This window comes from Epargyreus clarus, unplaced genomic scaffold, assembly GCF_041222505.1.
Source record: "Epargyreus clarus isolate Ecla_fem2 unplaced genomic scaffold, WU_Ecla_fem_2.2 ptg000013l, whole genome shotgun sequence".
In the NCBI taxonomy this organism is placed as follows: Eukaryota; Metazoa; Arthropoda; class Insecta; order Lepidoptera; family Hesperiidae; genus Epargyreus; species Epargyreus clarus.
In genome coordinates, this window is record NW_027332221.1 from 4,287,143 (window position 1) to 4,297,342 (window position 10,200).

At 37.7% G+C, this 10,200-nt stretch overlaps 1 protein-coding gene across 1 annotated transcript; it reads left to right on the forward strand.

Moving 5' to 3' along the window:
• The first annotated feature begins 1,502 nt into the window (after nt 1–1,502).
• LOC140746734 (uncharacterized) lies at nt 1,503–6,209 on the forward strand. Its single transcript, XM_073078833.1, has 3 exons — nt 1,503–2,369; nt 2,913–5,155; nt 5,276–6,209. Exons 1-3 carry the CDS (start codon nt 1,503–1,505, stop codon nt 6,207–6,209), a joined length of 4,044 nt encoding a protein of 1,347 aa, XP_072934934.1.
• The last annotated feature ends 3,991 nt before the right edge of the window (nt 6,210–10,200 follow it).

A 10,200-nucleotide genomic window follows, 5' to 3' on the forward strand; every position in this document is an offset into this window, starting at 1 on the left:
ATCCGTGACGTCACATGACGGCGGTGCAATTAGTTTGCCCGTTATGACATAACCAAAGACACTGTTCAGTGCAGCAGGAATGTCGGGGTTTATAATAAACTTTTTACCATCATATATATGGGGAAAAACATCACCAGATAGAATTATATCAATGGGTGATTTTTTAAAGAAATAAGGATCCGCTAAAAATAAATTATTGTATTCCCTTACTACATGATCCGGTATTTTAACCGTAGGTAAATCTGAAGTAATTTTAGAAAGCACTACAGCATCAATATTAAATAAATTATTATCAATATGACGCGGCTTTATGACGCATGACGTCATACCATGATTTTGAATACACTCGCCAGCTAATCCGAAAATATTAAATGGACATTTACGCTGAGTCAAACCTAAACGCTGTAAACAACTTAAAGAAATGAAGTTTGACTGTGCGCCCGAGTCAATTAGAACGCGACAGGATTGATAATTATTAAAGTTATCTAAAACATGCACGATCGCTGTGCCTAGCAACACGGTATTATTATAAGATTGCAACGATGACGCATGACTACTACGAGCATTCATAACGTCGCTTCGCTCCGCAGGAGGCGGTGCGCACGCGGGCACGGCCTCGCGCGCGCTGCCGGCCGCTGCGGCCGGGTTCGAATCCCTGTGCAATAATGAGTGATGCGGCCGCTGACAAACCATACATTTAAAGTCGCTCTTACACTCCCTAGCATTATGATTCGGTTTAAGACAATTATGACATAACTTCAACACATCAGCACGGCTAATGCGCTGCGAAGGGTTCAGTTTACGAAACTGAGCACAACGAAATATCAAATGATTGTCACCACAGTTTAAACAGATTAACTGATTATTAGAATGAACAGTATGCGATGCTGACGATGTATGCGAGTAATTCTTTAGCAAACCGGTTCTATTTGAACGCGTTGTATTATTCCTACCGTCTAGTTGACGTTTATTTTGAAGCAAATTATTATTTGAAGTAATATAAGAGGTCGAATGATTTAAAACTTTAATTTGATTATTAATGTACGACATTAATTCCGCAAATTTAGGTATACACTTTTGATTTAAATTTTGTTCAAATGACTTACGAGTACATGGATCTAAGGCCCGCAAAGCAATATGACAAAAGATGTAGTTATTTACGTCTTCGATATTTAAAGATTGAATAGTGTCTATGGTTATTGTCATTCCTGTACTTACTGTGAACCTTAACAATTTTAATATTTAAAATAATAACTATTGTCTATGTCTTGTCAAAAAACGCAATAAAGATGTCAGTGCAGCTCGCAAAAGTTTTTTACTTACAAACTCAAAAACTCGAAAATATCTAAGCAATCTCACAAGCATTCATCAATTACATGTTGGTCCTTAATCGAACCGGATAAATCAAGCAAAAATACAGTGTTATTGTCAAGAAATTATTTCAATTGGTGCATCCGCCATTTTTCACGTGCTAAACTTAATTCGTCAATTGGCTTTTGGCGATGTCTTCGGTGGAAGAATTGGTTGAACTCAATGAAGATCTTCATCGGTTATTAGAGAAGGCAAAAATCAATCATAAAAAATGTCCGTCGGCAAGAATGACAGTTGGATACTTACAAACGAAAATTAAATGCGTAGAAGAGTATTGGGACTCGTTTCGAGAAAACCACAAATTATTAATTAAATGCAGCAAAAAGGAACAACGAGAAACCATACCATATTTCAGAGAAGACAAGCACAGCCAGATTGAAGAATTATATCTGGACGTCAAGGGGGACTTAACCGACACTCTCGAGAATATAAGGGCTACCAAAAAGTCCTCCCCGCACATTTCGTCGGAAATTGAGTCGTCGTCGGTGTCGTCGGGGGCAGATGCCGAGGTGCATCTGCCTAAGATTGCTCTGCCAACATTTGGAGGAGCGTACGAGGAATGGCAGGCTTTCGAGGATTTATTTCTATCCTTAATTCATAAAAACAAACTTAGTGACGTACAGAAATTACACTACCTAAAGGCTTGTACAACAGGAGAAGCAAGAAACACCATTAAGAACTATCAAATGATTGCAAGTAACTACAGTACAGCATGGGAAGCTTTGAAAAAACGATATTCACAAAAAAGACTCACAGTGGATGCGATATTAAAAAGGTTGTTTAGTAATAAGAAGATTGTAAATCAATCGCCATCTCACTTGAAGGCGTTAATTGACAACACCAATGAATGTCTGAGTTGTCTGCGAGGTATGGACATATCAACGGAATCTTGGGATCCCATTTTAGTATTTGTGATTACTCAAAAGTTAGATGCAGATACACACAAGGAATGGGAGAAATTTGTGAGTAATGAATATGAAAAGGAATTGCCTTCATATGTAAGTCTTTGTAATTTCCTTGAGTCTAGTATTCAAACCTTAGTTTTAACCCAACCAATTGCTGTACGTAGCACAAGGGAGCGATCATTTCATGTCAATTCAGTTGAAATTAGTTGTGGCCTATGTGGTAAAAATCATTTTTTATTTAATTGTAAAGATTTTTCAAAATTAGATACTTTTAAAAGACGAGAGTATGTTAAAGATCATCGCTTGTGTTATAATTGTTTGTCTTCGAGTCACTCAGTGTTCAATTGTAAACAAAGGAGTTCTTGTAGAATATGTGGGAAACGACATCACTCGCTTTTACATCAAATCACAAATGATAAGGGAGATACTGGGTTAAAGCAGGTAGGGACCACAACCAGATCTTCATCCAGCACAAATGTAAAAGTAGAAAATCAAGATCTACAAGATGTCTCTGTTGCTTCACACTTGGTGTCAGGGTATGTAAAAAGAGCACTTTTAGCCACTGCACTGGTTCTTGTTAGAAACAGTTCGGGACAAATGATAGTTTTGAGGGCTTTAATCGATCCTGGGTCTCAGGCATCGTTTATTAGTGAAAGGGCAGTTCAGTCATTGGGTCTCAAAAGAACTGGCATCAATGGAATGGTAACTGGGGTGGGTTCAACAACAACAACAACAGTTAGCCACTTGGTACAGCTGGAGGTCATATCTAGGTACGATTTTGAATTCAGCCTCACTGTACAGGCTTATGTTTTAGCTTCACACGTGACTACTCGGTTACCATGTAAATCAATCGAGCCAAGGGAAAATTGGTCACATTTGGAAGGTCTCACCTTGGCCGACCCACAATATTTCATTGCCGGGAAAATAGATGTTTTACTTGGAGTTGAAGTATACACAGAAATCATTAAGAATAATTTAATCAAAGGTCCATCAGGCTCGCCATCGGCACAGGAAACAAGTCTGGGATGGATTCTCTTTGGCAATATCCATGACCACACAACAGATAATACAATCTTGGTCATGCATCAAAAATTGGAAATAGATATAAACAACATGTTACGAAATTTATGGAGTATAGAAGAATCAACGAAGAGAGAATATACAGCTGAAGAGAGAAGGTGTGAAGAGATTTATACAAATAATTACATTAGATCACCAGAAGGGAGATACATCGTCAAGTTACCTTTAAAGGATTCCATAGAAGAAATAGGGGAAACAAAACAGATAGCATTAAAAAGATTACATCTGTTAGAAAGAAGATTAGAGAGAAATCCACAACTTAAAGAAGATTATGGTAGAGTTATAGAAGAGTATATTCAATTGAATCACATGGAAAGAGTTCCAGAAGAGGATAAAAATAAGAAAGCAATATACTTACCACATCATGCTGTTATAAAGGAAGACAGTAAAACAACCAAGATCAGAGTTGTATTTGATGCATCTTGTAAAGGATCAAAGGGTAAATCATTGAATGATATACTTATGACGGGACCTCCGCTTCAAGAAGATCTGAGAAACCTCGTTATGAGATGGCGTCTGAAACCAATTTGCTTCGTAACTGACATACAAAAGATGTATAGAATGATACAAGTTGCAAGTGAAGATGCGGATTTGCAAAGAATTGTATGGCGTGGGAATACAGATGAAGAGGTAAAAGAATACCGTATGTTGCGGGTTACCTTTGGAACAGCTTCTGCACCCTACTTAGCCGTCAAGACTTTAATACAACTTGCGGAGGACGAAGGTCAAGATTATACAGAAGCATCGAGAGTCATAAGAGAAGATTTCTATGTTGACGACTGTATGAGTGGTTGTTTCACAGTTCCAGAAGCAATACTACTGAGCAAGGATATTGCGCACATCTTAAACAAGGGTGGATTCATGTTACAAAAGTGGGCTTCAAACAGTAAAGAACTTTTACAGGAAATGCAAGCAGACGAAGACACTATGAAGATAGAACAAGAAACTGACGAATGTACTATCAAAACATTGGGCTTAACGTGGAACATGACGATGGATTCATTTCAGTATCAATTAAAATTACCATCACAACCAGAAGTTGTCACCAAGCGGAACATCCTTGCAGATATACAGAGATTATTTGATCCACTTGGGTGGCTAGGGGCAGCAATAATTCCAGCTAAAATCTTAATACAGAAACTTTGGATGGAACGATTACATTGGGATGAATATGTTGGAGATGCATTGAAGGAAGAATGGTTAAGATTACGAGATAGTTTTAATAGTTTAAATAAAGTAAAAATCAACAGATGGATTAAGACAGACAGAAAGGAATTAGATAATATCACACTTCATGGATTTAGTGACGCTTCAGAGAAGGCTTATTGTGCCGTCATATATTATAGAGTAGAAACTAAGAAAGGGAAATATGAAACAGGAATTATAGCATCTAAAACAAGAGTGGCACCCGTGAAACCAATTACAATTCCGAGACTTGAGCTTTGCGGCGCTGTATTATTAGCAAGATTAATGACTCAAGTAAGGAAGGCTATGCGATTACCTGTTGAAAGAGTATATGCCTGGACAGATTCATCAGTTGTATTATCATGGTTATGTGGAGATCCATTAAGATGGAAAACATTTGTAAGCAACAGAGTGGTTGAAATATTGGATAATGTAGGCAACTCGCAATGGTTTCATGTACAATCCAAGACAAACCCAGCGGATATCGGTTCAAGAGGGCTTCAGTTAAATGAACTGATAGAAACAAAGTTATGGTGGGACGGACCACACTGGCTACGAGATAAAGAAGTAACCTTCTCAAGACTAAACATTGAACCTACAGATATGGAGACAAGGCAAATAAACGTAAATTTGAAAATTGAAGATAATAACAATGTCATAGATTTTGAAAATTATAATGTCTTAGATGAGCTTTTAAGAGTTATAGTCTACTGTAGAAGATTCTTAAATTTCAGAAAACTTTCAAATGACATACCTAAGCATATAACAGTTGAAGAGCTGGATCAATCATTGAAGTTGTGTATAAAAATAGCACAAAGAAGAGACTTCCTCGAAGAAATACATAGATTAAATAACAAGGATTATGTAAAGAGAAGTAGTAAATTGAAATCTTTGAATCCATACATGGATAACTGCAATATTCTCAGGGTGGGCGGTAGACTGCGAAATTCAGACTTAGAAGATGAAGCTAAGCACCCCATTATACTCGATAGCAAGAATCACCTCGCACATTTAATAATTGCAGATGCTCATCGGAAAACGATGCATGGTGGAATACAATTAATGCTTTGCTACATTCGTTCAAAATATTGGATTCTTGGTTCAAAAAATGCAGTGAAGACATTCATACACAAGTGCATTACTTGTACACGATATAAGGCTGCCATGAGAACACAAATTATGGGAGATTTACCTAAAGTACGCACCACACCTGCGAGACCATTCCTTCATAGTGGTGTGGACTTTGCTGGTCCGTTGCAAGTATTAATGTCAAGGGGAAGAGGAGCCAAATCAAACAAGGCCTACATAGCCGTTTTTATTTGTATGGCAACAAAGGCCATACATTTGGAATTAGTGGGCGACTTGTCTTCTGAATCATTTATAGGAGCTTTTCATAGATTCGTGGCACGAAGAGGAAAATGTACACATCTATGGAGTGATCAAGGGAGGAATTTTGTGGGAGCCAATAAACAGTTGATTGAAGCGTGGAAAAATGCAAAGGTGGAATTGCCAGATCATTTAAGTGAAATTTTGGCTGCTGAAGGCACCCAGTGGCACTTCATTCCACCATACAGCCCAAACTTTGGTGGACTGTGGGAGGCTGGCGTCAAGTCAGTGAAACATCACCTGCGGGCTGCGACGCATCTTGACAGCCAGGCTTACCTTTGAAGAAATGACTACCACATTGTGTCAAATTGAAGCATGTCTGAATTCAAGACCGTTGACTCCAATTGACATCACAGATACTGAGTTTGAAATACTTACACCCGGTCACTTTTTAATTGGGGAACCTCCTGTTACCATTCCAAGTCCGGATCTGCGGGACATTAATTTAAGTCGTTTATCACGATGGCAATATGTACAAAGGCTGGTGAGGGATTTCTGGCACCGGTGGCAAAATGAGTACTTATCTAGACTACAAGAACGTCCTAAGTGGTTAAAACATATGAGAGAGTTTGAAATAGGAGATATTGTGCTTATTAAAGATGAACAGTTGCCTCCAGGCAAGTGGCCTTTGGGGCGAGTGGTTGCTAAACATCGTGGTCCCGACAATGTTACTAGAGTATATAGTGTAAGATGTGCGAGTGATGTGGTTAAACGATCAATATCAAAACTTTGTTATTTACCAATACAGTCTGACTGATAACTTCAGTATTACTTTAATTATAACTTAACATTATTAATGTAACTTTTTCTATTATGTTATTTTCACTCAGCATTCACTGAATGTTATAATGTTGTTTTTCCTTTTAGTAGAACCTTTTAGTAGTACCACGAAAGATATTACTTTAAAAAATGTTAAATTTTGCCATCTATGAGATGTTTTCATAAATTTGTTTATGTGTAGTTGAAGCTTTGTTAAAGTTCTTAAAGATTGTGTGATATATTTGTTAAAGTATGTAGAGTTTGTAACCAAACCATTGTAATTCAAATTGTGGTAACTTATAGTATGTGGTGTACTCAAATGTCAAAATTCAGTACAACTTGTTAAACTTATTTTGTAAATGTAGGTTTAATATCTATTTTGTAAAGGACTGCGGTCCTTTGGTGGGCGGCATGTCTATGGTTATTGTCATTCCTGTACTTACTGTGAACCTTAACAATTTTAATATTTAAAATAATAACTATTGTCTATGTCTTGTCAAAAAACGCAATAAAGATGTCAGTGCAGCTCGCAAAAGTTTTTTACTTACAAACTCAAAAACTCGAAAATATCTAAGCAATCTCACAAGCATTCATCAATTACAAATAGCTTTATAAGAATGGTCAAAGGTTTCAATAAAAGTATTTAATTGTGAAGATGACTCTTTTGTTAAAGGTGTAAAATTTAACATTTTGTCTAAATACATACCGATCAACATACGGTTATCTTGATACTTATCTAGTAAACTTTGCCAAACAATATCGTAGTTATTAGCAGAAATTGGAACGCTTTTAACTATATTTAAGGCGGAACCCTTAGTACACGTAAGCAAATAATGAAATTTATCTATTTTCGGAATGTGAGGCTGGTTATGAACTAACGAACAAAACGTCTCATAAAAGGTATTAAAATGCTCAACATTGCCGTCAAAACTAAACAATTCTAATTTAGGAAGACGTGGTCTAGACTCCAAAAGTGATTGAGATTTATTTGTTGGATTATTATTTGTGAGGTTTGATTTTACATTTAAAGAATTTAATTTTGCACTAAAATACAACTCATCAAAGCTCTTTAAATCCTGATTTCTGAGCACAGTATTTTCATTAGCTTGTAACTCAAGTTCAAAAATCTCAAAAATGCATTGTTCAAAAGAAGTACGTAGCTGATCAATATCAGACAAACGCAATAAAAATAATTCCTTTGAATTACTATCAGATATGTTTTTTGACATGTCGTAAATTATTTGCATTTGCTCAAAAATACGTTGTTTTTTGTTGATTAACACGGTTAAATCAACATCTATTGAGTCAACAAACTCCGAATCTTCTGAACATTTGTCCTTTTTAGGAGGCATTTTGAATTTTAAATTTCAATATTGTAGTAAATATAATAATATATAATGAGTTTGTAAGGGAATAAAATATGAATAAATGTAAAACGTGTTACGTGGAATACAGAATAAATATGGCGGATACAAAAGAATGAAACGTGTTAAGATGGCGGTGAGCAATGAAATGTAATTGATATAGGTAGCCTATTCTACGTTCGGCTCGAAGACCAAAAAATACTGTACGATCCGGCTCGAAGAACCAAAAAATACTGTACGATCCAACTCGAAGGCCAGACCGCACGGGTTTGTAGGGTTATACTTCCGGCTCGAAGGCCAAAAGTATTGTGCGGACCAGCTCGAAGGCCAGACCGCGAGGTGTGTAGGTATGCGGGCACGGCCACGCAATCCCACCGGATGATATAAGTGGACTGTATAGTGTGAGAGGTATGACCCAATCCTCGTCCCAGCAGATGAGTAGAAAAACCACCAACCTTGCCTTCCAAGTCTGTCTGCGGACTCGAATCGTGTCAGGGGGGACGCGCACGACGCTGTCACGGGGCTCGAGGAAGCAAGCACGGCCTGATCTCCCCGAGGAGTAGTCTCTGTACTTCACAATGCACACGCGGCACAAGGGTAATCCACGTGGAAAGGAGCAGCGAGAGGGCACATACAGAACGTCTGTAGGCTCCCGCCGAGCGCAAGACGACGACTGGTCGCACGAAGCGACATTGGCGAGACAACTCTGGTGGATATTTGCTTCTACCCACCTACAGTTGACAAAAGATTGAACACATAATCTGGAGAGTGATACCTCTGAGCTACCACGAGTTACCCTTGTGGAGCCGTGGTAGACACGTATTCACCACAGATCGCCGAGAAACTTTAAATAACCTAAACATTATGACAGTTCTGTGGATAGAACTCATAATAACGACCCATATTTATTTACAAGACAGGTGCATGGGAAATGTCTTAATGTGCCGCTTTTATAACACCATCTGTAATCTGTAATGGCAACATGTGTTGCTTACAGATACCTGCCTCAAAGAAATTATTTTCTTTCAGAGTTTGAACTTCACAACGCAGGCAGGCGCAGAGCACGCGCCGCCTGTCAGAATGGCCGTGTCGGAGCAAATACAGCAGTCCTCCTATTATAAAATGAAATGATTAAACACCTGAGGTAAAACTACCTGCATCTTAAGAAGGAAAACAAGTGCACGTGCGCCGGTCCTATAAAAAGGGTAGTACTGGCGACATCGAGACATTACTGCTCGAGCTATGGAACAGTGCGGACCTCCTTAGAACGTCGTTATGCTGCCCGAAGAATAAACGAAGCTCAACAATTCTGGTGTGGTTTGCTTTCGAAGGTTTCATCGCGTCATTCATCAACATCATAACAATAATTATGACGTCAGCGGTGCTGACGTCACGCCCTTTTAAACTGTTACTCCGTTATGTATGTAAGAAAACACACTGATATGTTTGAAAAAAATAGTAACCACCATAACTTTAATACCAGAAATAGAAATAAATTAGCAATTCCTAAACATAGATTATGTAAGGTGGCTAGATCTTTCGTGGGCAACTGTATTCGCTACTACAATAAAATACCCGACCACATTTTGAATCTCACAGAAAAAAAGTTTAAACATGTCGTTAAACTAACGCTATGTAAAAAAGCGTACTATAAAGTAAGTGATTATTTGACTGACAAAACGGTGTGGTCTGAATTAGCTCCAGCTCCACATGTACCATTACGTTAAGTTAACATTGTCAAAAACATTTTTTTTTAAAAGATGTGTGTTATGGAGTTTCTTTCGCCGCTTCTTCTCCATAACGAAACACCTTGTGAAGTGGTGGTAGTTGCTTTGACATTCAAAAAGTGATCTGTAAAGAACCTATTTTGAATAAAAAAAATTGATTTGATTTGATTTGATTTAATGCACAAATGCTTACCACACTTTTACATAGCATTGCATTTGATCGGGGCTACTCTCCGATAATGCACAAATGCTTATCACACTTTCACATAGTATTGCATTCGATCGGGGCTACTCTCCGGTAATGCACAAATACTTACGACAGTTTTACATAACAATGCATTTGATCGGGGCTATTCTCCAAAAATGCAAGTCATGCATACATGTTAAAGACTTTCAATTGAAAATATTTATTTACTGATTTAT

What these genes read in the sequence shown, in the direction of transcription:
- LOC140746734 (XM_073078833.1), top strand. Translation starts at nt 1,503, where the DNA reads ATGTCTTCGGTGGAAGAATTGGTTGAACTCAATGAAGATCTTCATCGG. An exon ending in AAAAGGAATTGCCTTCATAT is followed by an intron (nt 2,370 to 2,912) that starts GTAAGTCTTTGT and finishes CCTGGGTCTCAG; the next exon opens with GCATCGTTTATTAGTGAAAG. An exon ending in CCTACAGATATGGAGACAAG is followed by an intron (nt 5,156 to 5,275) that starts GCAAATAAACGT and finishes CTTAAATTTCAG; the next exon opens with AAAACTTTCAAATGACATAC.